The sequence below is a fragment of the Erpetoichthys calabaricus genome, chromosome 4 (assembly GCF_900747795.2).
Source record: "Erpetoichthys calabaricus chromosome 4, fErpCal1.3, whole genome shotgun sequence".
In the NCBI taxonomy this organism is placed as follows: Eukaryota; Metazoa; Chordata; class Cladistia; order Polypteriformes; family Polypteridae; genus Erpetoichthys; species Erpetoichthys calabaricus.
In genome coordinates, this window is record NC_041397.2 from 57,942,047 (window position 1) to 57,967,046 (window position 25,000).

The window sequence follows — 25,000 nt, forward strand, 5'->3', positions numbered from 1 at the left end:
GGATATAGCAGGTTGGATAATGGACGGATGGACATTTGTATGCATAGCTCCATTTGCCCGTTTTCGTTTTTTTTCTTTCTTCAGTAATATTTCAGCAAACCCAGAGCTTGTCAGTTCAAATCGTGGTACTGACACCACTGTGTGACCCTGAGGAAGTGACTTCACCTGCCTGTGCAGCAAAAAACAAAAGTAATGTAACAAATTGTACCTCAGATGTTGTAAGTTGGTGGAATAAAGGCATAAGTAAAATAGATAAATATGTATTATACACATAGGAACTATTCATTTATTTTCAGTTAAGTCATCTGCAGCAAACTTTTATAAATGAGGGTTTCTGATTTTTAGATAGTGCAAACTGTTTCTTCTTCATTGACGTTTTCTCTTGGAGAGCTTTTTTCATTTCATTGAAAATGAAAGCAGCAGCTGCCAAAATATGTAGCTTTCTTATTAATTTTTCAACATTGTGTAAAATAAAAGTATAAAGTAACATAAAAGGTTTAAATACTGGCTATTCTTTTACACTAAAATATTACTACAGAGATACAAAAAAAGTAAAATGGATATGTTCTTTTTCCTTAAGGAGATTAAATATTACTGAAGAAAGAAAAAAAAAAATTAAACAGCCAAATGGGGCTATGCATGCGAACTTAAAAGGTTTAAATAAAACAGAAATATATATTTTATTTTTACTTGCTTAACTTGTGGAGGGTGTATCCTGTAGCAAAGCCCTAACTTTTTTCGTGAAAGCCCGTTTCAGTCAATAAGTCTTAAAAAAACGTGTAAAGATATTGACAATAAGCTAAGTCATCTGCAGCAAAGTTTTATAAATGAGGGTTTCTCCTTTTTAGACAATAAGCTACGCAAACCCAGGAAGACATGGAATCGTTTAAATCAAGTATCATTACATCTTCCTTTCTTAAAGAGAAGTAAGGCAGAACTTATAAGCTTACATATTTATATATAGACATACATAGATATATATATATATATATCTGAAGCCGTGCAAGCACACTCTTGAGAAAGCAACGTATAGTTGTATAGAAGAAAAGCAATCTTGCCTCAAATGAATGGCAACCTTTTGTAGGTCTATGAAGTTAATTTAAACTTTAGGTTTACATGGTGCTTTCTTTCCGAAGTACCTGCACTCATGAATATGTCTATGTGTCAGTCGGTCAAATCCACGCGCTTCGCACCGGCGAAGTACCGCTTTTAAATTTTTATTAAGAAGAAAATAAAACGTTTTTAAATTGAGGGAAAATATACTAATAACAGTTTGTTAAGGATCAGTTTTTTTGTGAAGCTGCCTTTACTCGAGTGATCACTTCAACCTGACTTGGTGGCCAAGTATAAGCGTTACCTGGAAGTAACCACCCATACAATCAGATTGTGAATCAGACTACGAATGCCGTGAATGTAATTACACACTCACTGCACTTGCTTACGGTAATCGAACCTCGGACGTCAGCGCTAGAGGGGCTTAGCAGCGGTGAATTATTGCTTTTAAATTTTAATTAAGAACAAAAGAAAACCTCAGAGGTTCGATTCCCGAAAGGGAGTGAAGTGAGAGTCCGTTTACCTAGCAGGTAACGCTTATGGTCGGACAGCAAGTGACGTAACATCAGCCACGGTGCCTTCAGTTGTGAGAAGCAGATCATAGAATGATTGAAAATAGTTTCGCATTTACCTTTTTAGTAAAAGGCGAGCTTTTAAGCCTGAGAAATCACCCCGTAAATGCACACGTTTAATTGCACATGTGTTAATATGTGTGGTTACACAGTATTAAAAGACAGTGAAGAACGTGATTTACCTTTGTTCCCGCGTTTGATAAAAGGCGAGCTTTTAAACCTGAGAAATCACCCCGTAAATGCACACGTTTAATTGCACGTGTTAATATGTATGCTTACACAGTATTAAAAGACACTGAAAAATTAACGTCATTTACCATCAGCCACGGTGCCTTCAGTTGTGAGAAGCAGATCATAGAATGATTGAAAATAGTTTTGCATTTACCTTTTTAGTAAAAGGCGAGCTTTTAAGCCTGAGAAATCACCCTGTAAATGCACACGTTTAATTGCACATCTGTTAATATGTATGGTTACACAGTATTAAAAGACAGTGAACAACGTCAGTTACCTTTGTTCCCGCGTTTGATAAAAGGCGAGCTTTTAAGCCTGAGAAATCACCCCGTAAATGCACACGTTTAATTGCACATGTGTTAATATATATGCTTACACAGTATTAAAAGACAGTCAAAAATTAACGTCATTTACCTTCGTTCCCGTGTTTGACTCGTGCTGTAAATCTCTTCCTTGTTTTTAGTTCACGTGATTACGTAGGAGGCGTGATGACGCGATACGTGACTCCGCCTCCTCCATTACAGTATATGGACAAAAAATATGTTCCAGTTATGACCATTACGCGTAGAATTTCGAAATAAAACCTGCCTAACTTTTGTAAGTAAGCTGTAAGGAATGAGCCTGCCAAATTTCAGCCTTCCACCTACACGGGAAGTTCGAGAATTAGTGATGAGTGAGTGAGTCAGTCAGTCAGTCAATCAGTCAGTCAGTCAGTCAGTGAGTCAGTGAGGGCTTTGCCTTTTATTAATATGTATAGATTATATTTGTACTTCTCCCCACCTTCCCTTCTACATCTATAACCTCAGGCCATTAAAAAGAGTAAAACACAAGCAGGAGTTAAGTTACAACTTTAAATAATGTATTATTGATAATATTCATAAACAAATAGCAATAAGCACAGTACAAGTGAATTATGGCAACTATACAACCGGATACATGCTGATGTGTAGTTTCAAGCAGCACACAGACTTGTAGTTACTTTAAATGTCTCTAGTTAACTCATCATTTCTAACTTTCTTCTTTAAACATCAAACCATTGCTGTTCTCATGAATAAAACACTAATATTATATTTGCTTTGTCTGACTTACAAATAAAGACATACAAAACATTTATAAACTTATATACAAAATTTCATATCACAACAATGATTAAAACTTGCATCTGATCAGTCACATCACAGCACTCACAAAGTATGCATTAAGCTATTTATGAACTAAACATATAATGGGATAAAAGTGGTAATACCAAAAGCCTGTGTGTGTGTGTGTGTGTTTCTAAAATAATAAGCACGATTCCTGAACTCAGGTGCTGAAATTCTCCTTCTTTGAAAACAAAGTGCTTCTAAAATTACATCTGTTTTCCTTTTTAACATGAAATGATAAAGTACTGCATCATCGCAACATTGAGTTTTTACATGTAGTAAGTATTCATGTTTTTCTCATGTATTACTGTGACTTCAAGTAATTTGTCTACTTTCAGTCAAGCATGAGTGCAGCGCCAACTATTTGGTAATACCGATACTAAAAAATGCTACAAATGTCTTTGCAACACTGGTATTGAATGCTACCAAAAGTATCAGCTCTTCTGACATCACTACAAATGTGCACATAAACCCCTACAACTTTCTTTTTAACTGTATCATCAATCAATCAATCAATTATCATAACCTTTGCTTTTTTTTTCTTTAAACTTAAGAAATTAATCAAACTAGTTTTGACACAGATGAATAAGTAGCAGCAGTCACAAACGGTTAAGGATAGCTCTGCACACCATGCACTATAACACCCTCATTTTCAGTCATTTTGTGCTTTTGTCGACAAGTATAACATAATGTAACCTTTTCTGCATGCACAGCCATATAGTAAGCTAAGTCACAGTTAAGCAGGTTAATTGACAGATGGTCAACTAGCAAAGCAGTAAAAGCCGATGCTTCTTATAAGTTCTAGCATCCTAAATAAGCATCCCAGCGTGTTCCATCTTAGGGAGTACAGGTGGAGAAAGGGGGAGGCAATACCAGTAGTGATCGTTCAGCAATGTCTCTGCTGAGGGATCAGCTGTCAGTGTTGACTTTTCGTGCAATTCATTATGCTTTTTCCAACTCCATAATGTACTGAATAATTATCAAAAAAGTAGGACATTTAAGTATAAGGGCAACATAATTGTGCATATGTGGGGTTCATTTTATTTTAATGATTTGTATTTTTGTGATTTAAATTACAGTAATATTCCTTAACTTCCATTTTATTAATATGTACATTTGAAACATTTTTCTGTAAAAATACATGTATTTTACCTAATATTTCCATTAACAGACATTTTCAGTGCAAGTTCCAAGATACTGTGTGCTCAAATGAGTTACAAATGTCATCAGGAGCAGAACTCATTCATAACTCAATGGCCACCTGTTCTTGTATTTCACAAGCCAATAGTTGAAACTGATCAAGTAAAATTTTCATTATCCAAGTTCCATTTACATTTAAAAAGACTGAGAGATTAAAAAGTAAATGCAGTTCATTCTACAGTGTTTTATCCATTTCAGATCCCTTTTAACTCACAATATTGCCCTATGTACTACTCTTTATTTATGCAACAGTAAATTTCATAAATTAACTCTCAGACCTCATTATATCACAATAATGTTTGTAAAATGCATTTTAAAGTCTGTATGTGCATTACTCTCTCTTATGGGTAGTTATTATTTCAAACTGAAGGTTTCACTTTCTGAAGGTCAACAATGAAATAATTTTTATAAGATAAGACACCAGTCTCAAAGAATTAATAAAGCCTTCAAAAGAATAACTTACCACATCTGCAGATAAGTAAAGAGTAGAAAAAATAGGTTTCCCCTTTTAAATATTGCAATGACAATTATGTTATATGATTAAATGTGTTTACAACACAAAGTAGCTGGATTCCTTTTTTATTGGTTAGATAAACAGTCATTTTGAAAATGTTTGTAGAATTTCTTTTTAAGCGACCAAACCATATTTTAGTCGTTAAATTACAAATCAGCAGTGCACATTCATTTCCATATTTTTTTGTATATATTAAAGTTTTCAGTTATCAACTCTCCCTCCTGTCTTACATTCAAAACATTTCTGGGACAGGTTTGGATCTTAGCATCCTCTAATATAAGATGCAATTAACAAATGAAATAACTACAATAGTAAACACAAGCAGTGAAAAAAGCTGGTCAAATTTAATGGTCACTTAACAGTACTGCTTGTTTACATTGCCTTTCAAAGTAGACAACAATGTACTGCATGCATTATAAATCTAAAGGTGAATAACAATAGTGATATTAAAACAGAAATTTTCCTCCAGCTGGTCACAAGAGACTTTTTCCTACTGAAGTTTTATTCATCAATATTTTTTTGTTTTTTCACTGCTTTTCAAATGGAACAAGTTTACTACAGAGGGAGGTAAAATATCTGAAATTTGAAAACTATGTAGCCGCAACAGCATAAGCTAGAGCATTACTAGGATAGAAGTAGCTTAATTACTTTCATATATTTTTGCCCTTACCCATAAGTCATGTTCTGCGTAGTCAAAAAGAAGCCACACTTTCCTGTCTGCATGAGACAAAAAAACCTTTTGCAGCGAAATGACATTTGGATGTTTTAGCTCACGTAAAAGCTGCAAAACAAAACAAACAATCAAAGTGGTTACCTTTAGACATAAGCAACTTCTTAAATCAAAAACCTAAAAAAGAATTTATTACATATTTGTAATTTCTTTTACAACTGAAGAAAATAATCAAACGGCAGATATGTTTCAAGAAACATCATCTGAAAAAAGTGCAAACAAAACGGAAGGACTTGCAACACAATGGACCAAAAAAAAAACAATGAGTAGTGCACAAAATTATTCATGTTGTAGTTAGTAAAACAAAAAATTAACTGCTCACTGCTACAATGTGCACCTCTTATTTGTAACTCACCAAATTAAGAATAACTAAATATATGCCATGAATAATGCAAAACCATGACAGAAATGAAGAACCAAACAAATTTGAAATACTCATATTTCTGCACAAGTCTAGTATTACAGAATTTACATGGAGTATTAATGTAACCAATTGCCATGAACATAAATCAAAAGAACTAAAGATTTTTACCATAACAAGTGGCTACTGTTTGTGTTGTTAACATGAAAATAACTTTTTATGCTGAGGAAACGTACTTTTTACACTGAAGGAAAAATACAACCATTAGCCAAAGACAATGAGTATACATCTAGCTCTACCTAACAATGTTCTTAAACCCACTTAATCCAAATAAGGGTTTAGCAGTCATGCAAAACAAGCTGAGTTTAACTAATTAACACAATTTTTGCAACATCCATCCATCCATTTTCCAACCTGCTGAATCCGAACACTAATTGCAAATTTTTTTTCAATCAGAATTATTGATTAAATACCTAGGGATAAATATCACAAGTAAACATAAAGCTCTTTATCAACAAAATTTTGCTGTCTACTTGGAAAAATTTAAGCAAGACGGTCTACCCTCCATCTCTCTTTAACTGGAAGAATTAACAATGTCAAGATGAATATCCTTCCTAAGCTTCTCTTTCTATTTCAAGACATTCCAATATACAACAATAAACCATTTTTGTAAAGAAATTAGATACAACCATAACCTCATTTATTTGGAATTCAAAACATCCACGTATCCAGAGGGCAACCCTACAAAGACCTAAGGAACTTTCAATTTCATCACTGGGCAGTGAATATACAAGCTATAAAAACCTGAACATTGACACAAACTGATGAACACACAGGTTGGTCCGCAATAGAAATAAAATCCTGCAGTACTTCTTTATATTCCTTGCTTTGTACCCCAATAAGTACAAGTCATCGCCAATATACTAACAACCTAACAGTGCACCACTCACTCAGAATATGGAACCAATGTAGGAATTATTTTAAGAAAGAGAAGCTTTTATCTGTGACACCTCTGCACGAGAATCTCCTTTTTCCACCCTCTCAAACGTATGCAGTTTTTAATGTTTGGAAAACATTTGGGATTAAATAACTTGGAGATCTGTATACAGACAAAGTCTTCGCATCCTACGAACAATTACAATCTAAATTTTACTTTCCAGCAACATATTTCTTCAAATTAGAAACTTTGTCAAACAAAACCTACCCAATTTCCCTCACCTCCCACCTACCTCTATTCCGGAAGAAATATTGATCAGTCTTGAGGACTCAGACAGCATCTCCATTATATATAAAAACATTTTAAAGTCCCTCCCTTTCAAAGATCCCAGAGTACAGTGGGAAAAGGATCTCTCACTCAACATCTCAGGAAAGGAATGTAAGGCAGCAATGCACAGAATTCACTCGAGCTCCATATGCGCAAAGCATACAACTTAAAATTATATATTGAGAGCATCTGTTTAAAATTGTCCAAAATGTTTCCAGGACAAGATACAACCTGCGAACGTTGCAATCAGGTTCCAGCCTCACTAGGCCACATGTTTTGGGCATACACCAAATTAACATAATTTTGGATAAAAATCTTTCAATGTCTTTCAGACAGCCTTGGTGTGACAATCCCTCCTAATCCACTAACAGCTGTGTTTGGTGTAAGCATTTAAAGCATTGAGGAAGCGGATTCTCTCACCTTTTTTTATTATTTTATTTTATTTAGTTTTATTCATTTACTTATCTACATATTTTTTACTGTCATTACAGTTTTACTCTGCTGACCTAGCTCTCTTTCTAATGGGTGGAGGTCAATTTATTTCAAACCTAGTTTTGTTAAACTTGACTTGCTTGTATGGAATGTTATTTGATTTTAATAAAACTAATAAAATGTTACAAAAAAATATTGAGTAGATACTTGGTGAACATTAGGTTATTAAAATGTTTCTCATCTTTGATGAATTAACTTGTTTGTAGTAGGCTGCTCTCAGTATATATTGGTCCATAATGCACTTCTTTAGTAAAAGTTTGACAGTTGCATAAATATACTTTCCTCAACATTTTAATGATCTGTGACATTTGCTTAAAGGTCCATAAGTATTTCAGGTAAACCTGGCTACACTGTAATGAGTGGCAGACCATGAAAATGACACCTTTTCATTACAGATTTCAGATTGAAGTTTAAGGTTTTTTTCACTGCCTCTTATTCTGACACTGTTTTCATTCTATAAATTGAATATTTTGTGACTAAAATAAATTAATATTACAAATGCCAAAACAAAATATAAATAAGGGTTTGGTAAAATAGCTAAATGATGTAAAAATGATAAAAATACAAAAACAAATTACATTTCTATATAATACCTCATTTAGAGCACTTTAAAAAAACATTTTTTGTAACAGGCCAATGACCTCTTTCATTAGGTAAAAAATCTTCATCCACTTCAAGCTTATAAAAACTGGCAAAACTCATGTACTATACCTACAGTACCTATGATTTTTCAGCACAGAGCTGGAAAAATACATCATTCATAAATGTCGCTAATGTTATTATTTTTATTATTGCTCTGTTCCATTTTAGTGGGTCCATTTTTTAAAGTCAGTATGCACACTTAAACACTACCACTAATTAAACTGAACTATCATTTTAAAGCATTATCACATGTTATCAATGGTCCACCTTTGCTTATTCTTTAACATTATTTGACACAACTGGTTTTACAATCGGTAATGTACTTCTGCGATTTTTAACTGCCATGATTTCTTAGATCATGAAAGATGGGCTTCCAAGAAGGACACAATACTCTGTATTTTAGTACATGTCAATAAGCTGCGTTACTTTCCTTAGTTTTACTGGTTGTGAAAATAAGAAAGGTAACAAGAAATATTGCTTGCAAGAATGAATGCTATGATTTAGTGACATATATAGCATGTGCTATGTCCTAATACATTATAATTTTTGTTTGGTAGACTGGATTAACTGTTGAGTGTTACTGTTTTGTAAAACTTAAAATCTGTGTTTGCTCACTCCTAAAACATTTTTGGTTGCCAATAATGGGTCAGGTAGTACATTTTAAAGGTGTATTCCCTTTAGAAGCTTATTTTTTCTTTTTTGCCCAGCTGTGTCTGAGGGCAGCTAAAAAGAGAAATTCTTTTCAACTTGCAGTACGTATCATTGATAGTGACTTAGTTATTAGTAAGACTGGGATTGAAGATCGCTCAAGAGACAGTGTGTCTCATATAATGTGCTGCATTCCTGGTGGAGAGGTGGAAGATCTCCCAAGGACAAGCAGATGGGCTCTTGACTAGAGCCTGGGTGGACCTAGTTGTCATTGCCTCCACTAGAACAAATGGCACAGTTAAGGGCAGGTTGCCAGTTCTGCAAACCAATACAGTGCAGTAAATGGGTGAATTGACCATTCTGCTAGGCTTTTAATATTGCAGAAGGCCTGTTAAAATAGCAGATTTAAAAGAGATGCAGAAATTCAGCCGTGCAACCATACACACAAACCTGAAGAAAGTGGCTAAACTGCAGCTCATACCAATATCAGCCTGTACTTCATCTGATAACAAAGGTGTAAATCAGAACTGACATCTCTGCTGACTTGTACAGACATGAAGGTACCTACAGTAAATGGACACCAAAGTTCAAACAAAGAATGGTTCAGTAACTGGAAGTGACCGACCTTGATCCAATCACCAGAGGTTACACCATCTCTTCTGTTACTTGCACTCTATGAAACATCACTCACTGAAACCTAAAAGTTGATGAACCACTCCCTCTTTGGGAGCCGAGAGCTGACAATCTCTTCTCTTTGTGGACAAGAAAGCTGAGATTTACTCTACTAAAGCAAGCTCTGTGCCAGTGACTGAGCCCAGTCTGCGAATAGCATGTACTGAATTTATTGGGCACATTGCAAATTAACTTAAGGCATAAACACTGTGTGGGGCTGCAAAGGCAAATTATATCTCGGTCATTACAAGACTGTGGAACTGATGTATCTGGTAGAGATAATGTGATTATATACTATATGTCTATTTCGTCTGGTATACCTGTGAACACTCTAATTGGATTAGCTGAGCTTAAATGCTGCCATGCTCAGGGAATGCTAAACACAATACAATGTATACTAAATAATGCAGACTAATTAGTGGTAAGATAAAATATGTGCATTGGGACAGATGAAACCAGAGTTAACATGTGTTCACCAGGTGGAAAATGTTCTCTTATCTCTCCTCTAAGCAGTGCACATATACCTTCTTTTAACTATCTATTACATTTTATTTATTTTATGTTCATATACAAATTATACATAAGTACAATATATAGTGAAATATGTTGAAACACACTCAAACGTCTTCCAATGATTAAAAAAAATCTATGATGATCTGCTGCTGGTTTGGAAGGCCCATCATTTCAACCCCTATGGTAAGTGTGAGCCGAGAGCAAGTGCTGTGGAGTTAGGCTGTACAACCCACAGTTCTTCAGCAGTAAAGACCCAACATGCTCCCTCATATTTACCACACACTTTCTCCTTAGTGTTGTTTAGATTGAAATATGGAACAAGGACATTGCACAGCTGTACAGTACCATATGAAGCACAAGTCTTACACTTGAGAAGAATCGTCTGATTTTGTCTCAGGCTGTGACTACAATTAAAAGCTGTGTCATAAGAATTACATGTATGAGGAAAAACCTTTCAGAAATGGACATTTTCACAAATTTATACAACACACTGAATCAGAACTGCATACCCAAAGTTAGTACATTGTCCAGGGAGATGAGGCACACAGAGCAGACAGACAGAAAACTAAAAGCGTGTCAAATCAGTGAGTGGTAGCTACAGCTATATGACATTTCAGAACATCCAGCTCAAGGGTTTCCAGAGTTGGGCAACCTTCAGAGATGACCTTAATCAGTAGACTTAAAATAACAGTAGAAGTAACAATCAAAAAATTGTAAAAAAAAAAAAAAAAAGACTACAAAATATAATATATATACGATACTAAAATGGAACAAAACCATCTTGCTGAAGAATGAGTGTGATGTAGAGGTTATCCAGACTGAGTGGAGAGTGCTCAAATTGCCCATCAAAGGCCAGTTTGCAGACATGTCTTACAGTAGTTTATGGGGAGTTACCTTGAAAAAGGTGTTTTACTACATAGATTTCAGGAATAGTTTGCATTTAGTTAAGAACATCCTTGTGTAGCACATTTGAACTGCAATGTCAACAAGGCTTTTCTGCACAAAACAGAATAATACCAAAACTACGCAATTCAATTAATGTTTCAACGTTTGAGGATTTAATCAGGGTATTCTCAAAAAGTGAAGAGTTTGATCCTGAGTTCTGTGTGTGGCACTGATTCAGCTCAGACAAGAGGAAGCCTCAATATATATGATGGCCAAGTGACCAGAATTAGATTCAGAAGAGTAGACACTGAATTTTTGACTGTACATAGTGATGATATCCCAAAAAAGTACATACAGAAGATTTAAAGTTTGAACAAAAAACAGCAGTCAGAGGTAAGACTTAATGGAAGATTGCAAGAATCACACAATAAATGGCACTTAGATCTACAGGCATAGAACAGAAGATGCAGTATTTTTTGTTATGTTAATATGAAATATTTTGTTTTCGTAATTGCTCATCTAAAAAGGTAATTTGGCTCCTAAATATTTAATTGTAAAAGCCAGTATTTTTTTTAGTTTGGAGACCTGATACAGGAAGGATGAATTGAACGAGCTAAATGCTCAAGTAGTCAGCACACGAATTGCTTCTGATGACTAGCCACAGTTGTCCATCTCACAGTGAATTGAATGTGATGCTGTTCCTCGAACTATTTGCCCTAGCAAGTAAAAAGTGATCACAAAATGCACGGTGCTATCATTTAGTACATATAGTTTTGTTTTTGTACATTAGAGCTTTGTTTCTGCTTACTTTTTTGGCTGAGTAGCAGCTCAGTCATGATGATCAGTCATTTCAAACATCCATTCATCCATCTTCTTAAACCACCTATCCAAAGCAGGATCTCCAGGAAGCCTACTCCTATCCCAGAAATCATTGTGTGCAAGGCTGGAAAAACATCTGGCCATCTCCGGATGAACACACATACACGCTCGTATACAAACACTCAATTTGGCCAAGTTAACACTAGAATTACCAGAGCCTACAAAAAAACTTGTAGATCCGTCCCACCTTAAACCGCTTCTCAATTCTCCATCAGCATCTTTTGCCCTGTAAATGTGTGGATAAGCAGCAAACAGTCTGCTATCACATCCCCCCACCCCACAGTTTTCTCAGCTCAAGTCTGTTTACATGTGTGTCAGTTGCTTAGAGTTGTATAGAGTGAGAAGTCAAGCAAAATGACACCTTTTATAAATACTATATTGTTATTTGGAACACTTGCATTTCATGTGTGTTCTGTGTCTACAATGATCTATGAAAACACATCGTTAAAAGCAACGTTTTTCATGTTTTAGTAATAATTGACATAATGTAGACATGAAGTGTATAATGTGTGAAGCCTGAATTCCAAATATCAAAGAAACACTTTCACAAAAGGTACAAATATAACAGAACAAGTGCGCTTCTATTCAAGAATATAACTGCAGAAAAAGAACCCGCGTTAGGGTGCGACATTGACACGCTTTTGCTACGATTGCTTCGGTGGCGCAATGGTATCAACTGTTGACTGGTAATCAAAACTTCACGGGTTCAATCCCAGACGAGTCCGTTTTGAGAAATGAGCTACACCTGTTCTTACTATTTTAGAATAAAAACATACATTTGATTCCAGTCTGTAACAGCCAGAGCAATTTATGATACTTGTAAAGGTTAGCTTTGTTTTTTTTTATTCAGTTTTATTCTCTCAACCGCGTTCATGATAACCAAACCCCCAACCCCACCCACCCGGCATTTGACACTGCTGTTTTCAAATAGACGCGCTATAACAGAGGTCAACTCAGATCATGACGACAGTTCTACATCGGGGCAAGAATGCACTTTTGCCATCGCTGTACTTTGTAGATGTACATGGGAAGCTCTGCACTCTACTTGGACTTTACGCTGTAGGAAGTAAGTAAATAAATAAAGGTAAATAACATTCGATCTGGTTCTTACATACAAAGGACGGTGTATGTAAGGACGGTGCATGTGCCCAAAACATTAACATTTATATGTTATTTACATAAAAGCCAGATTGAATGTTATTTACCTTGAGTTATTTACTTACTTCCTACAGCGTAAAGTCACAAGTAGACTGCAGAGGGCATGCTCAAAAAATACATGTAATGCCACAAAAAGTGCCTACTGACACTTTAGTACACAAGCAATGGTACAAGAATGCAGTTAGACTTTTTTGGGGGGAACATACATCGTCCAGATCTAAACACTAGCGTGAAGAGTCGCTTGCGTACTGAAGAGTCTATAACTGCAGGTGGAAGCTGCCGTTGCTGTACTTTGTATGTAAGAGCCAGATCGAATGTTATTTACCTTTATTTATTTATTTACTTACTTCCTACAGCGTAATGTCACAAATAGAGTGCAGAGCTTCCCAAGCACATCAAAAGTACATGTACAAAGTACAGCGATGGCAAAAGTGCATTCTTGCTCCGATGTAGAACCGTCGTCATGATCTGAGTTGACCTCTGTTATAGCGCGTCTATGTGAAAACAGCAGTGTCAAAAGCGGGGGGATGGGTGTAGGTGGGGTGGGGTGTTGGGATTGTGAAAGCGGCTGAGAGAATAAAACTGAATAAAAAAAAAAAAAAAAAAAAAACAAAGCTAACCTTTACAAGTATCATAAATTACACTGGCTGTTACAGACTGAAATCAAATGTATGTTTTTATTCTAAGATAGTAAGAATACGTGCAGCTCACTTCTCAAAACGGACTCGTTCAGGATCGAACCCGTGAAGTTTTGATTACCAGTCAACAGATGATACCATTGCGCCACCGAAGCGATCGTAGCAAAAGCGTGTCAATGTCGCACACTAACGTGGGTTCTTTTTCTGCAGTTATATTCTTGAATAGAAGCGCACTTGTTCTGTTATATTTGTACATTTTGTGAAAGTGTTTCTTTGACATTTGGAATTCAGGCTTCACACATTATACACTTCATGTCTACATTATGTCAATTATTACTAAAACATGAAAAACGTTTCTGTTTTAACGGTGTGTTTACATAGATCATTGTAGACACGGAACACACATGAAATGCAAGTGTTCCAAATAACAATATAGTATTTACAAAAGGTGTCATTTTGCTTGACTTCTCACTCTATACAACTCTAAGCAACTGACACGCAGGTAAACAGACTTGAGCTGAGAAAACTGTGCGGGTGGGGGGATGTGATAGCAGGCTGCTTGCTGTTTGCTGTTTATCCACACATTTACAGGACAAAAGACGCTGACGGAAATGTGAGAAGCGATTTAAGGTGGGACGGATCTTCAAGTTTTTTCGTAGGCTCTGGTAATTCTAGTGTTAATCCACACAACCTGCATTTCTTTGGATAGGACGCCAGTTAAGAATTCACTGGACTATGTATTACTATCCAAGCAGAATTTAACACGCTCTGCTCAAAAGGTATAAATTACAGTTATATTACATAATTAACATTACATTAGTGTACTGAAGTCTACTGCAAGATGAGCTCTGTAGTTAAAAACAATTACTGGGGCAAAAGGAAATCTCTTTGGCTCGGGTGGCTAAGGTAGCTTTTGTTGTGTGCTGCCCTGGCTCAGGAGTGACACTGAACTAAGGTCACAATTGGCATGAGACAATATCCAATACATTCACACACACACACGCACATACACACACACACACACACACTGCTAGCCAACTAATTTAGTAATAATTTGTTTAAAGTTTGCATGTTCGCTCATGTTTGCATAAGTTTATTCTGAAGGACTCCGATTCATCTAATGTACTAATTGGCACTAAATTGATTCAGTGAATGACAAAAGTTACAGTAACTGCGCATGGTTTTATTTTTCCAGTGCAAATTTCTATTTGAAAAAATAAATAAATGAATACAGACAACTGTTCCTGTTTTAATTTTAATTATCTTGATTGTTCTGCGGCGGTATACATGTTTGCATGGAGCATCTAGTGTCCATGTAATACTTCCAATGTGCAGGGGACTATGATTTTCAAGGAGCTGATTTCTAAACTAAAGTGTCAACCTTTGGACAGCAACCAATCTGTAAGCGATGCCCTTTCATACACAATGTAATCTATGGTAAAATAAAATGTGTTTGCCACAAAAACACTCATTACACCTTTAATATTTTCATTGGGTTAGCTGCACACATTATAGAATTTATTAAACAATAAATAAAAACTAGTATCAAGAAGAAGGCTTTGCTCTATGACTGTCATAAAACTACTTCCATGTGCTGAATTCTGCTATGTACTTGTGTGGGTGTGGCATCTCTTGGAAAACACAGTTTCAGCTTTTGTAACTCATATTATGAGCAAAGGCATCCCCAGGAAGCAAAACTAGTAGCTCAACAGTTTTCCTTAACTCCTTTTCCTGACTGAGAGCCACAAAAGGCATTTCAAACCACATATCTGATCTTTTGTCACTTACAATATCAGCATTGTAGAATATTTCTTTCAGATTCAGATTTAAAAACTTTCTGATCACCCTTCATATATTGTTGCTTTGCATGCCAGAAGTAGCAAATCACACAAAACAGAAAAGATATTCAATTGTTTAATTTATTTGCACTAAATTTTACAGATGTTGACAATACATGATAAAAATGAAATAATCTCAAAGATAGAAAACCTTGACAGTTTTTGGAAATGTATTAATTTCTACAAAGGTGGCTACAAACTGGGTAACAAGTATATAATTTTCTTAAAAAAAAAAAAAAAAAAAACGATTTTAGTGAATGAAACAATTCAGATATTATAAAGAGATTACATACTTTATATAAATATAAAGAGAAATTCATGTGTAGAAAAATTTGACATTTTAATATATGTATAAATTAAACATGAGTTAAAAAGTATTATGTGAAGGACTATTTAAACAGTAACTCTAAAACAATTTATTTATTAATAAAATAAGTCAATAAACACAAAGACCATTGTTCCAAATGAGCAATAACTTTTCAGTTCAAATAGGTATTAGTTTCATGCTTCACCAACAGTAATATAGGTCTTACAAAACACATTAATAGAAATATAAAAATAAATACTTACCGCTATTTCCCTACAGGCAGACATAGAAATTCCAGTACCCTCTATTTGTTTTAAAGCATAGTCTTTGTCATCCTTTCTGCATAAAAAAGATTTCTCAGAATTATTATTGACAAGAACAAAAAGGATATACTTAAAACTGAAAAGTAATATTTACAGGGCTAATTCTTACAGAAAAAAAACAGTTGCAAAGATTTCAAACATAAAAATATACAAGAATCCATATATATCTCATACTCACTTTTACATTCACACACACTGCCAAGTACATGCTCAGAGATCCAGTTTCAATGAATGCAAATAATTGCAAGTAATTTAGTCAAACCACCATCACAGTATATGTTGTACAGGTATTACTACCCATAATGGCAAATGACAAACACAGAAGTTTAAACAAGGTTTAAAAATAAAAAAAAAAAAGATTTCAGGAACATTTGTAAATTTATTAAAATGAAAAACTTAAATCTCTCATTCACAAGTATCCAGACCATTTGCTGTGGTACTCCAGACGCATCCTATACGCTTTACCTTGAGAAAACAGCTTTACCACTGCTGTGTATGTACTACCATGCAAGCACTAAGCTTGCAGTGAAAGAACGGCATGCTGCTGTTAGCAGACAACAAATGGCACATCCAAATGAGGCTTTCATTCATACAGGTAATTTCAATCATTGCAACTTTAGAACTGCATTCCCCAAATTTCATCAAAACATCTTTTGCCCCACCCAAGGAGATAGAATTTTAGACCATGTATAAGCCTACAAGGATTTTCCGCTCCCTACCTTGGACAATCAGATCACCTCTCCCTGCTCCTCCTCCCTAAATACACACTACTTATCAGATGCGTGATACCTTCAGTAAGGAATGTGAAAGTCTGGGCTGAAGAGGCAGACTCTGCTTTACAGCAGAAGTTTCAGCACACAGACTGGAGCTTGTTTGCCACCAATGCTACTCGGGACTCGTAAGTGGACACTGAATGGTACACCTCTTCTGTCCTAGATTACATCAATATGAGCATTAACAAAATCACAATGCACAAACAGATTAACACCTTCCCTAACCAGTAGCCTTGGATGAATAGAGAGGTCATACTCCTGCTGAAAGCTTGCATCACCGCATTCAGATCTGGTGACACAGAGTTACAGTACATCCAGGGCCAACCTGAAAAAGGGCATCAGAAGAGCCAAACAGAAATACAAGAAACAAAATGAGGATCATTTCAAAAACTCCCAGATCCCAGACGTATGTGGCAAGGCATCCAGACCATCACAGAATACAGGAAGGTAAATACAACTTCAATATCAAGTAATGCCTCCCATTCCTGACAAGCTAAACAACTTTTATGCTCATTTTGATCGGGACAAAAAATACTTGTAACCAAAACTGCCCCTCGTCCAGGTAACCAGCCCCTCAGACTAACTACCTCCGCTGTACAATCTGCACTAAGCAAAGCAAATATACGTAAGGCTGCTGGCCCTGATGGCATACCTGGGCGAATGCGTAAGGACTGTGTTGGGCAACAGTCTGAGATCTTCAGTAACATCTTCAATCAGTCTTTGGCCCAGGCTGTCTTTGTCGCGTTGTCTAAATTATCCTCTCCAGGGAGCCTGACACAGAATCCTGTTGCACTCACCCCCCATCATCACCAAGTACCTTGACAGACTGGTTCTGTACCACCTCAAATCCAGTCTACCTCCCACACTAGATCCCTACCAGTTTGCCTGTCATCCCAAATAGGTCAATGGAGGATGCCATATCCTCTGCACTTCACTCTACCCTGGCACACCTGGATAACAACTCCTTCTACATCAGGATGTCGTTTGTTGATTTTAGCTCTGCATTTAACATCATCATCATCATCATCCCCTCCAATCTGGTAACTAAATCCAACAACCTCAGCACCTCTCTTTGTAATTGGACACTGGGCTTTCTAACCAACAGATCCCATTCTGTCAGGCTAAACAACCAGACTTCCTCTATCCTGATCCTGAAAACTGACATTCAACAGGGATGTGTACTCAGCCCACTCCTCTACTCTCTCTTCACCCATGACCGCATCCCTTTATATGGCTCCAAGTCCATCATAAAGTTTGCAAATGACACCATGGTAATAGGACTGATCAGTGACAATAACAATTGCACCTACAGAGAAGAGGTTCAGCACCTGGCAACACATTATGCTGACAATAACCTCGACCTCAACACCAATAAAACTAAAGAGCTCACTGTGGATTACTGGAAAACTAAAGGCAGCAGACATGTTCCCATCCATATAAATGGGGCTGAAGTGGAGTGTGTTTCCAGCTTAAAATTCCTGGGATTCCTCATCTCTGAGGACCTTTCTTGGACAATAAATATTCCAATCTGGTAACAGAAATGCAACAGCTACTTTACGTTCTCAGGGAGCTAAAGAAAGCCTGCCTGTCTCCTCAGATTCTTTTGAACTTTTACCACTGCACTGTTGAGAGTTTACTGACAAACTGCATTAAGGTGTGGTATGGCAACTGCTCCATAGCTGATAGGAAGGCCCTGCAATGACAGACTCGCAGCATCATCATCAAGGGAGGCGCTACAGGAGTTTTCGGTCCTGCACCAGTAGGCTCAGGAACAGTTTCTTTCATAACACCATCACCATTCTGAACTCTCAACCCTTACCAATCACTAGCTGACCTTTCTAAATATTAATAATGTCTGACTGTATTTTATGTATATTTTCACCAGTTAACATATATCTATTCTTTATATAAAATATTTTATATACAGTATCTATATTTATTTAAACCATGTACTTGTACTACTGATCAATATTCATGTCTATATATTCTTCCTTTTATATACTACTTCTTGAAAATTCAAATATTATATATTGTCACACACGTGCGAGTAGGGGGACGTTGTGTGGACCAAGTAAAGGTAATTCCACGCCAGGCCAGGGGAGGGCGGAGTGCACTAAACCTTCTCCTGAAGAATGTCGCTTCCGGTTCCGGCGCCCAGGCTGATGCCAGAAAAACATCACTTCCAATTACCCTACATCACTACTTGCCTGACCACTTAAAACCGCCATCTTTTCCAACCTTCATCAGTTCTGTCTTGGACTCTGTACTGTCAACAACTCTTTTGAATGCAAAAGAAACCCTTTGCAGCTAGGAATATTATACGGGTGGCAAAACTCTGGTCGTAACCCGATTTGGTCATGAACCGAAGTAATTTCCCCCATAGGATTGTATGTAAATACAATTAATCCGTTCCAGACCATACAAACTGTATGTAAATATGTATTTTTTTTAAACCATAGAATGCACAGCGTAATAGCAAATTAAAACTAGAGAACAGAGAAAACTAACACTGCAATAGTTTGTGCTATAGCGCTACCAACCGCTGGCTAAAAACACTTTTTTTTTAATGAGTTTTAAGCAGAGGGGGAAAAATGAACATTTGAAAAAAATCCGCAATTTAATAAACCACCAAGAAAAGTAACATTGCAACAATGCACGCTACGAACCGATCGCTGTAAACAGAAGTGAAAACAAAAAAGCCCAGTGCATTCTTTAACTGCCTTCATACCTTATGCGTCCAGTTCTCTCTCTCGCGCTGTGTGTGTGTGTGTGTGTGTGTGTGTGTGCATCTGTCTCTCTCTCTCGTTCTCTGTATGTGTGTGTGTGTGCGTCTGTCTCTCTCTCTCTCTCTCGCTCTGTGTGTGTGTGTGTCTCTCTCGCACACGTGCTGTGTGTGTGTGTCTGTGTCTCTCTCGCGCACGTGCTGTGTGTGTGTGTGTCTGTGTCTCTCTCGCACACGTGCTGTGTGTGTGTGTGTCTGTGTCTCTCGCGCACGCGCTGTGTGTGTGTGTGTGTCTGTGTCTCTCTCGCGCACGCGCTGTGTGTGTGTGTGTGTCTGTGTCTCTCTCGGGCACGCGCTGTGTGTGTGTGTGTCTGTCTCTCTCTCGCGCACGCGCTGTGTGTGTGTGTGTCTGTCTCTCTCTCGCGCACGCGCTGTGTGTGTCTGTCTCTCTCTCTCTCCCTCTCTCGCACACGCTGTGTGTGTGTGTGCGCACACGTGCGTCTGTCTCTCCCGTGCTCTGTGCATGCGTCTGTCTCTCTCTCTCTCTCTCTGTGTGTGTGTGTGTGCATCTCTCTTGCGCGCTGTGTGTGTGTGCGTGCGTGCGTGTCTCTCTCTGGCGCGCTGTGTGTGCGTGCGTGCGTGCGTGTCTCTCTCTGGCGCGCTGTGTGTGTGTGCGTGCGTGTCTCTCTCTGGCGCGCTGTGTGTGTGTGCGTGCGTGTCTCTCTCTGGCGCGCTGTGTGTGTGTGCGTGCGTGTCTCTCTCTGGCGCGCTGTGTGTGCGTGCGTGTCTCACTCTGGCGCGCTGTGTGTGCGTGCGTGCGTGCATGCGTGTCTCTCTCTGGCGCGCTGTGTGTGCGTGCATGCGTGTCTCTCTCTGGCGCGCTGTGTGTGCGTGCGTGTCTCTCTCTGGCGCTGCCTGTGTGCGTGTATCTCTCTCTCTCCCTCTCTGGCGCTGCCTGTGTGCGTGTATCTCTCTCTCTCTCTGGCGCTGCCTGTGTGCGTGTATCTCTCTCTCTCTGGCGCTGCCTGTGTGCATGTATCTCTCTCTCTCTCTCTCTGGCGCTGCCTGTGTGCGTGTATCTCTCTCTCTCTCCCTCTCTCCGGCGCTGCCTGTGTGCGTGTATCTCTCTCTCTGGCGCTGCCTGTGTGCGTGTATCTCTCTCTCTGGCGCTGCCTGTGTACGTGTATCTCTCTCTCTGGCGCTGCCTGTGTGCGTGTATCTCTCTCTCTGGCGCTGCCTGTGTGCATGTATCTCTCTCTCTGGCGTTGCCTGTGTGCGTGTATCTCTCTCTCTCTCTCTCTCTGGCGCTGCCTGTGTGCGTGTATCTCTCTCTCTGGCGTTGCCTGTGTGCGTGTATCTCTCTCTCTCTCTCTCTGGCGCTGCCTGTGTGCGTGTATCTCTCTCTCTCTGGCGCTGCCTGTGTGCGTGTATCTCTCTCTCTCTCTCTCTGGCGCTGCCTGTGTGCGTGTATCTCTCTCTCTGGCGTTGCCTGTGTGCGTGTATCTCTCTCTCTCTCTCTCTCTGGCGCTGCCTGTGTGCGTGTATCTCTCTCTCTGGCACTGCGTGTGTGTGTGTCTCTCGCTCTCTCTCTCTTCTTCGCTGCACAGGGAGAGACTGAACACGTACAAACCGAAATAGAAACTGGCTTGTTCGTATACCGAGTGTGTGGTTGTGAACAGATACAAAGGTTTGGTGAACTTTTTGGTCGTAAACCGATTTGAACGTGTTCCGAGACGTTCGTGAACCGAGGTTCCACTGTATATAATATATATATATATATATATATATATATATATATATATATATATATATATATATACACATATACCATACCATACCATTTTTATTTGTTAAGCGCTTAAAAACACAGCATTACAACTGACCGAAGCGCTGTACAGTTAAAACAAGCAAGACTAAAAGCAAAATATTAAAAAAAAAACAAACATTAAGAGAGAATTAAAACAGAGACACTAAAAAAAAAAAACAGGTCAGGGGACCCAATAAAACAGAGAAATAGCAAAAAGCAAGTGGGAATAAGACAGGTTAAGAATTAAAAGCCAATGTGAAGAAGTGCGTTTTTAGGTGTGATTTGAATGTGGTGACTGAAGTGGCTTGCCTAACCACTAAAGGTAAGGAGTTCCAGAGCTTGGGTGCACAGACAGAAAAAGCCCTTTCACCACGAGCTTTAAAATGTGCCTTGGGAACGGTTAGGAGCAGCTGATCTGCGGATCTAAGAACACGAGGGGGATTGTGACGATGGAGCAAGACACTCAAGTAGGCAGGGGCTAGACCATTTAGTGCCTTATAGGTTAAGAGGAGTATCTTAAAATCAATTCTGAAGCTAACCGGCAGCCAGTGTAGGGTTTTTAAAATCGGTGTAATGTGTTGGCTTCTGCTGCTTCCAGTTAAAAGTCTTGCAGCCGCATTTTGAACCAATTGGAGTCTCGAAAGAGTGGCTTTACTAATACCATATAGGCAGGAATTAGAATAGTCGAGCCGGGACGTAATGAATGCATGGATTACTGATTCCAGGAGGTGGTAAGGCAGAATTGGTTTGAGTTTGGCAATTCGCCTGAGATGGAAAAAGCAGGATTTTACTGTGCTATTGACTTGAGCATCCATTTTCAGGACCATATCCATTTTGATTCCAAGATTGGAAACAGACAAAGTTACTGGAATGGGAAGAAAGTCGAGGTCAAGGGGTAGGGTCTGTTTGCGGTCGGGACTAAAAACAATGACCTCGGTTTTTGAATCGTTCAGGTGAAGGAAGTTTACAGCCAGCCAGTCCTTAATGTCAGATAAGCAGTTGAGAAGAGGTTTAGTGGAGTCAGTTGACTTGAGGGAGAAATAAATTTGGCAGTCATCAGCATATAGGTGATACGAGATTGCATGTTTTCTAAAAATTGCACCTAAAGGCAGGATGTAAATTGAAAAAAGTAGTGGCCCCAAAATGGAACCCTGGGGGACACCACATGGGAGTGGGACTGATTCAGATGAAAAATCATCTAGCATGACTCTAAGAGTCCTGTTGCAGAAATATGACCTGAACCAGTCGAGGGCTAAGCCAGATACACCAACCCAGGATTTGAGTCGGGAGATCATGATGTCGTGGTCGATTGTGTCGAAGGCAGCAGATAAATCGAGAAGAACCATAATCACGTAGAGTCCTGAGTCCAATGCCAAAAGGACATCATTTAGGACACGTAAATGCGCGGTTTCTGTGCTGTGTTGGGGCCTAAAGCCTGACTGAAAAAGGTCCATTACCTGATGGTCCTGTAGGTGGTGAATTAATTGCTCATAAACTACTTTTTCGAGTAATTTTGACAGGAAAGGTAGTTTGGAAATTGGACGAAGATTGGAGAAGACGGCAGGGTCAAGATCAGGTTTTTTCACGATTGGATGTACAACTGCGTGTTTGAAAGCACAAGGAACTGTAGCTGAAGATAGACTACTAGTTATGATCTTTAAGACATCATATCGAATCACAGGAAAGACATCTTTCAGCAGTCTGGACGGCACCACATCGTCCGGAGAGCCTGAAGGCTTCATTGAGGCGACGATTTTTTCCAGATGGGGGAGCGAAATGGGTTCAAAGCTAGTGAGGGAGCTGTGTACAGGAACGGCTAAATCAACAGAGCCAGAAGAAGAAATGGAGATCTGGGATCTAATGTTCATGACCTTATCCAGAAAAAACGTAAGGATCTGATTACAAAGAGCATTGGAGGGAGAAGAGAAAACAGTTGCAGCTGGAGAGAGGACAGCATTCAGTGTTTTGTATAAGACACGTTGATTGCCAGAATTTTTTGAGATGATGTCAGTAAAAAAACGGTTCCTTGCACCTCTGACTGCTCTCTGGTATTGAGACCACATGTCTCTCATGCAGTCAAAGGTAACAGTGAGACCATCTTTCCTCCATTTACGTTCTAGCCGCCTACAGTTTTGCCTGATGGAGCGAGTTTGTTCATTTAGCCATGGGTCATGCTTGACTTTGGATTGTCTCTGTTTGAGTGGGGCTACAACATCCATCACAGAACAGCAGGAAGTATAGAAGGTTTGCAATAAAACATCAGCATCCGTGGATTCACATGATGTGGAGATTGATGAAAAAGCAGCTGCAAAATCTTCAGCAGCAGAAGGGGAAATGACACGGAAGGGACGGGTAGTGGTGGATTTACCATGCTCAGCAGAGACCAAATCCAAATTAAACAGAACAGGCGAGTGATCAGAAAAACTGGGAGGCAGAATGTCCAAGTCACTGATTCTGAGACCGCGAGAAAGAACCAGATCCAGTGTGTGAGCCTGTCCATGTGTTGGTCCATTGACTAGTTGAGAAAGACCAAAGGAGTCAATAATGTCCAGAAAGTCTTTTGCTAGAGGTTTAACGGGACAGCAAACATGGATATTAAAATCACCCAAACAAAGGAAGCGATCATATCTGCAGGTAATATCAGCCAAAAAAGCTGAAAATTCGTCTAAAAAGTCCTTATTATATTTTGGGGGGCGATAGATGAGTGTGCACAGCAGCGGTGGAGAACAGACAAGTTCAAACATACTGAGCTCAAAAGTTAAAGGGGAAAATGAAAGCGGAAGGGAAGGGCGTTTGCAGATAAAATCAGATTTAAATAAGGTCAATAAGCCCCCGCCGCGGCGCAGCGCTCTCGGCGTGTTGATAAAGGAACATCCCGGGGGCAAAACTTCAGTGAGTGAGAGCGTCTCGCCCGGTAAAATCCAGGTTTCAGCAGTACATAAAAAATCCAGGCCATTGGAAAGAAAAAAGTCTTTCAGGATGAAAGTTTTGTTCACGACCGATCTGGCATTTATCAGCGCAAAACGAACCGGCTGGGACGACGTTAACAAAGACGCACCAGCCGTGGCGGCTGACATTGTCGTGATGCGGCGTAGGTTGTTAAAGTTCACTCCCCGGCGGCGGTGACGGAGCGAGGCAGGGAAGTGTACCAGAGCATCCGAGGGCAAGAGGCATTCCGGGAGCATTGACTCATGTTGGGAGCCAGGAGAGTTGTTCCTAGAGAGGATCCGGGAGGCTCGGAGCCGAGCCCTGGTGCCTCCACGCTTCCCACGGCGGCGGCGTTTCCATCGGCGACCGGCCAAGCCGTGGACAGTGATGAGGAAGGCCGGGACTTCCTCAAACAGTCGGCCAAAGGTTTGACTGAACTCCGGAGTCAAATGTCGAGAAACCCCCGCACTCGTTCGAAGAGCCAGAAGGGTGAAGCGATCATAACGAATGATCGAGTCAGGAAGAGCATCACAGGAGTAAGTAAGCCGAGAAAAAAGCAGGAGTAACGAGAAACACAAAAGCCAGAGCGGCTGACGGCGTGCCTCAACAGTCGGCGCCATCTTGCCAAAAACCAGTGGTCAGTGGGTACGGAAAGTATTCAGACCCCCTTCAATTTTTCACTCTTTGTTATATTGCAGCCATTTGCTA

General features: G+C 38.9%; 1 protein-coding gene across 1 annotated transcript in view; it reads right to left on the reverse strand.

The window, feature by feature from the left end:
• The window catches only part of cdk8 (cyclin-dependent kinase 8), a 1,217,851-nt gene that overhangs the window by 1,105,120 nt on the left and 87,731 nt on the right, over positions 1-25,000 (reverse strand). The window contains exons 2-3 of the mRNA XM_051926591.1: positions 16,003-16,078; positions 5,383-5,493 (exon numbers count right to left, since the gene is read on the reverse strand). Coding sequence (XP_051782551.1) covers positions 5,383-5,493; positions 16,003-16,078 — 187 coding nt within the window. The remainder of the gene's footprint in view (positions 1-5,382; positions 5,494-16,002; positions 16,079-25,000) is intronic.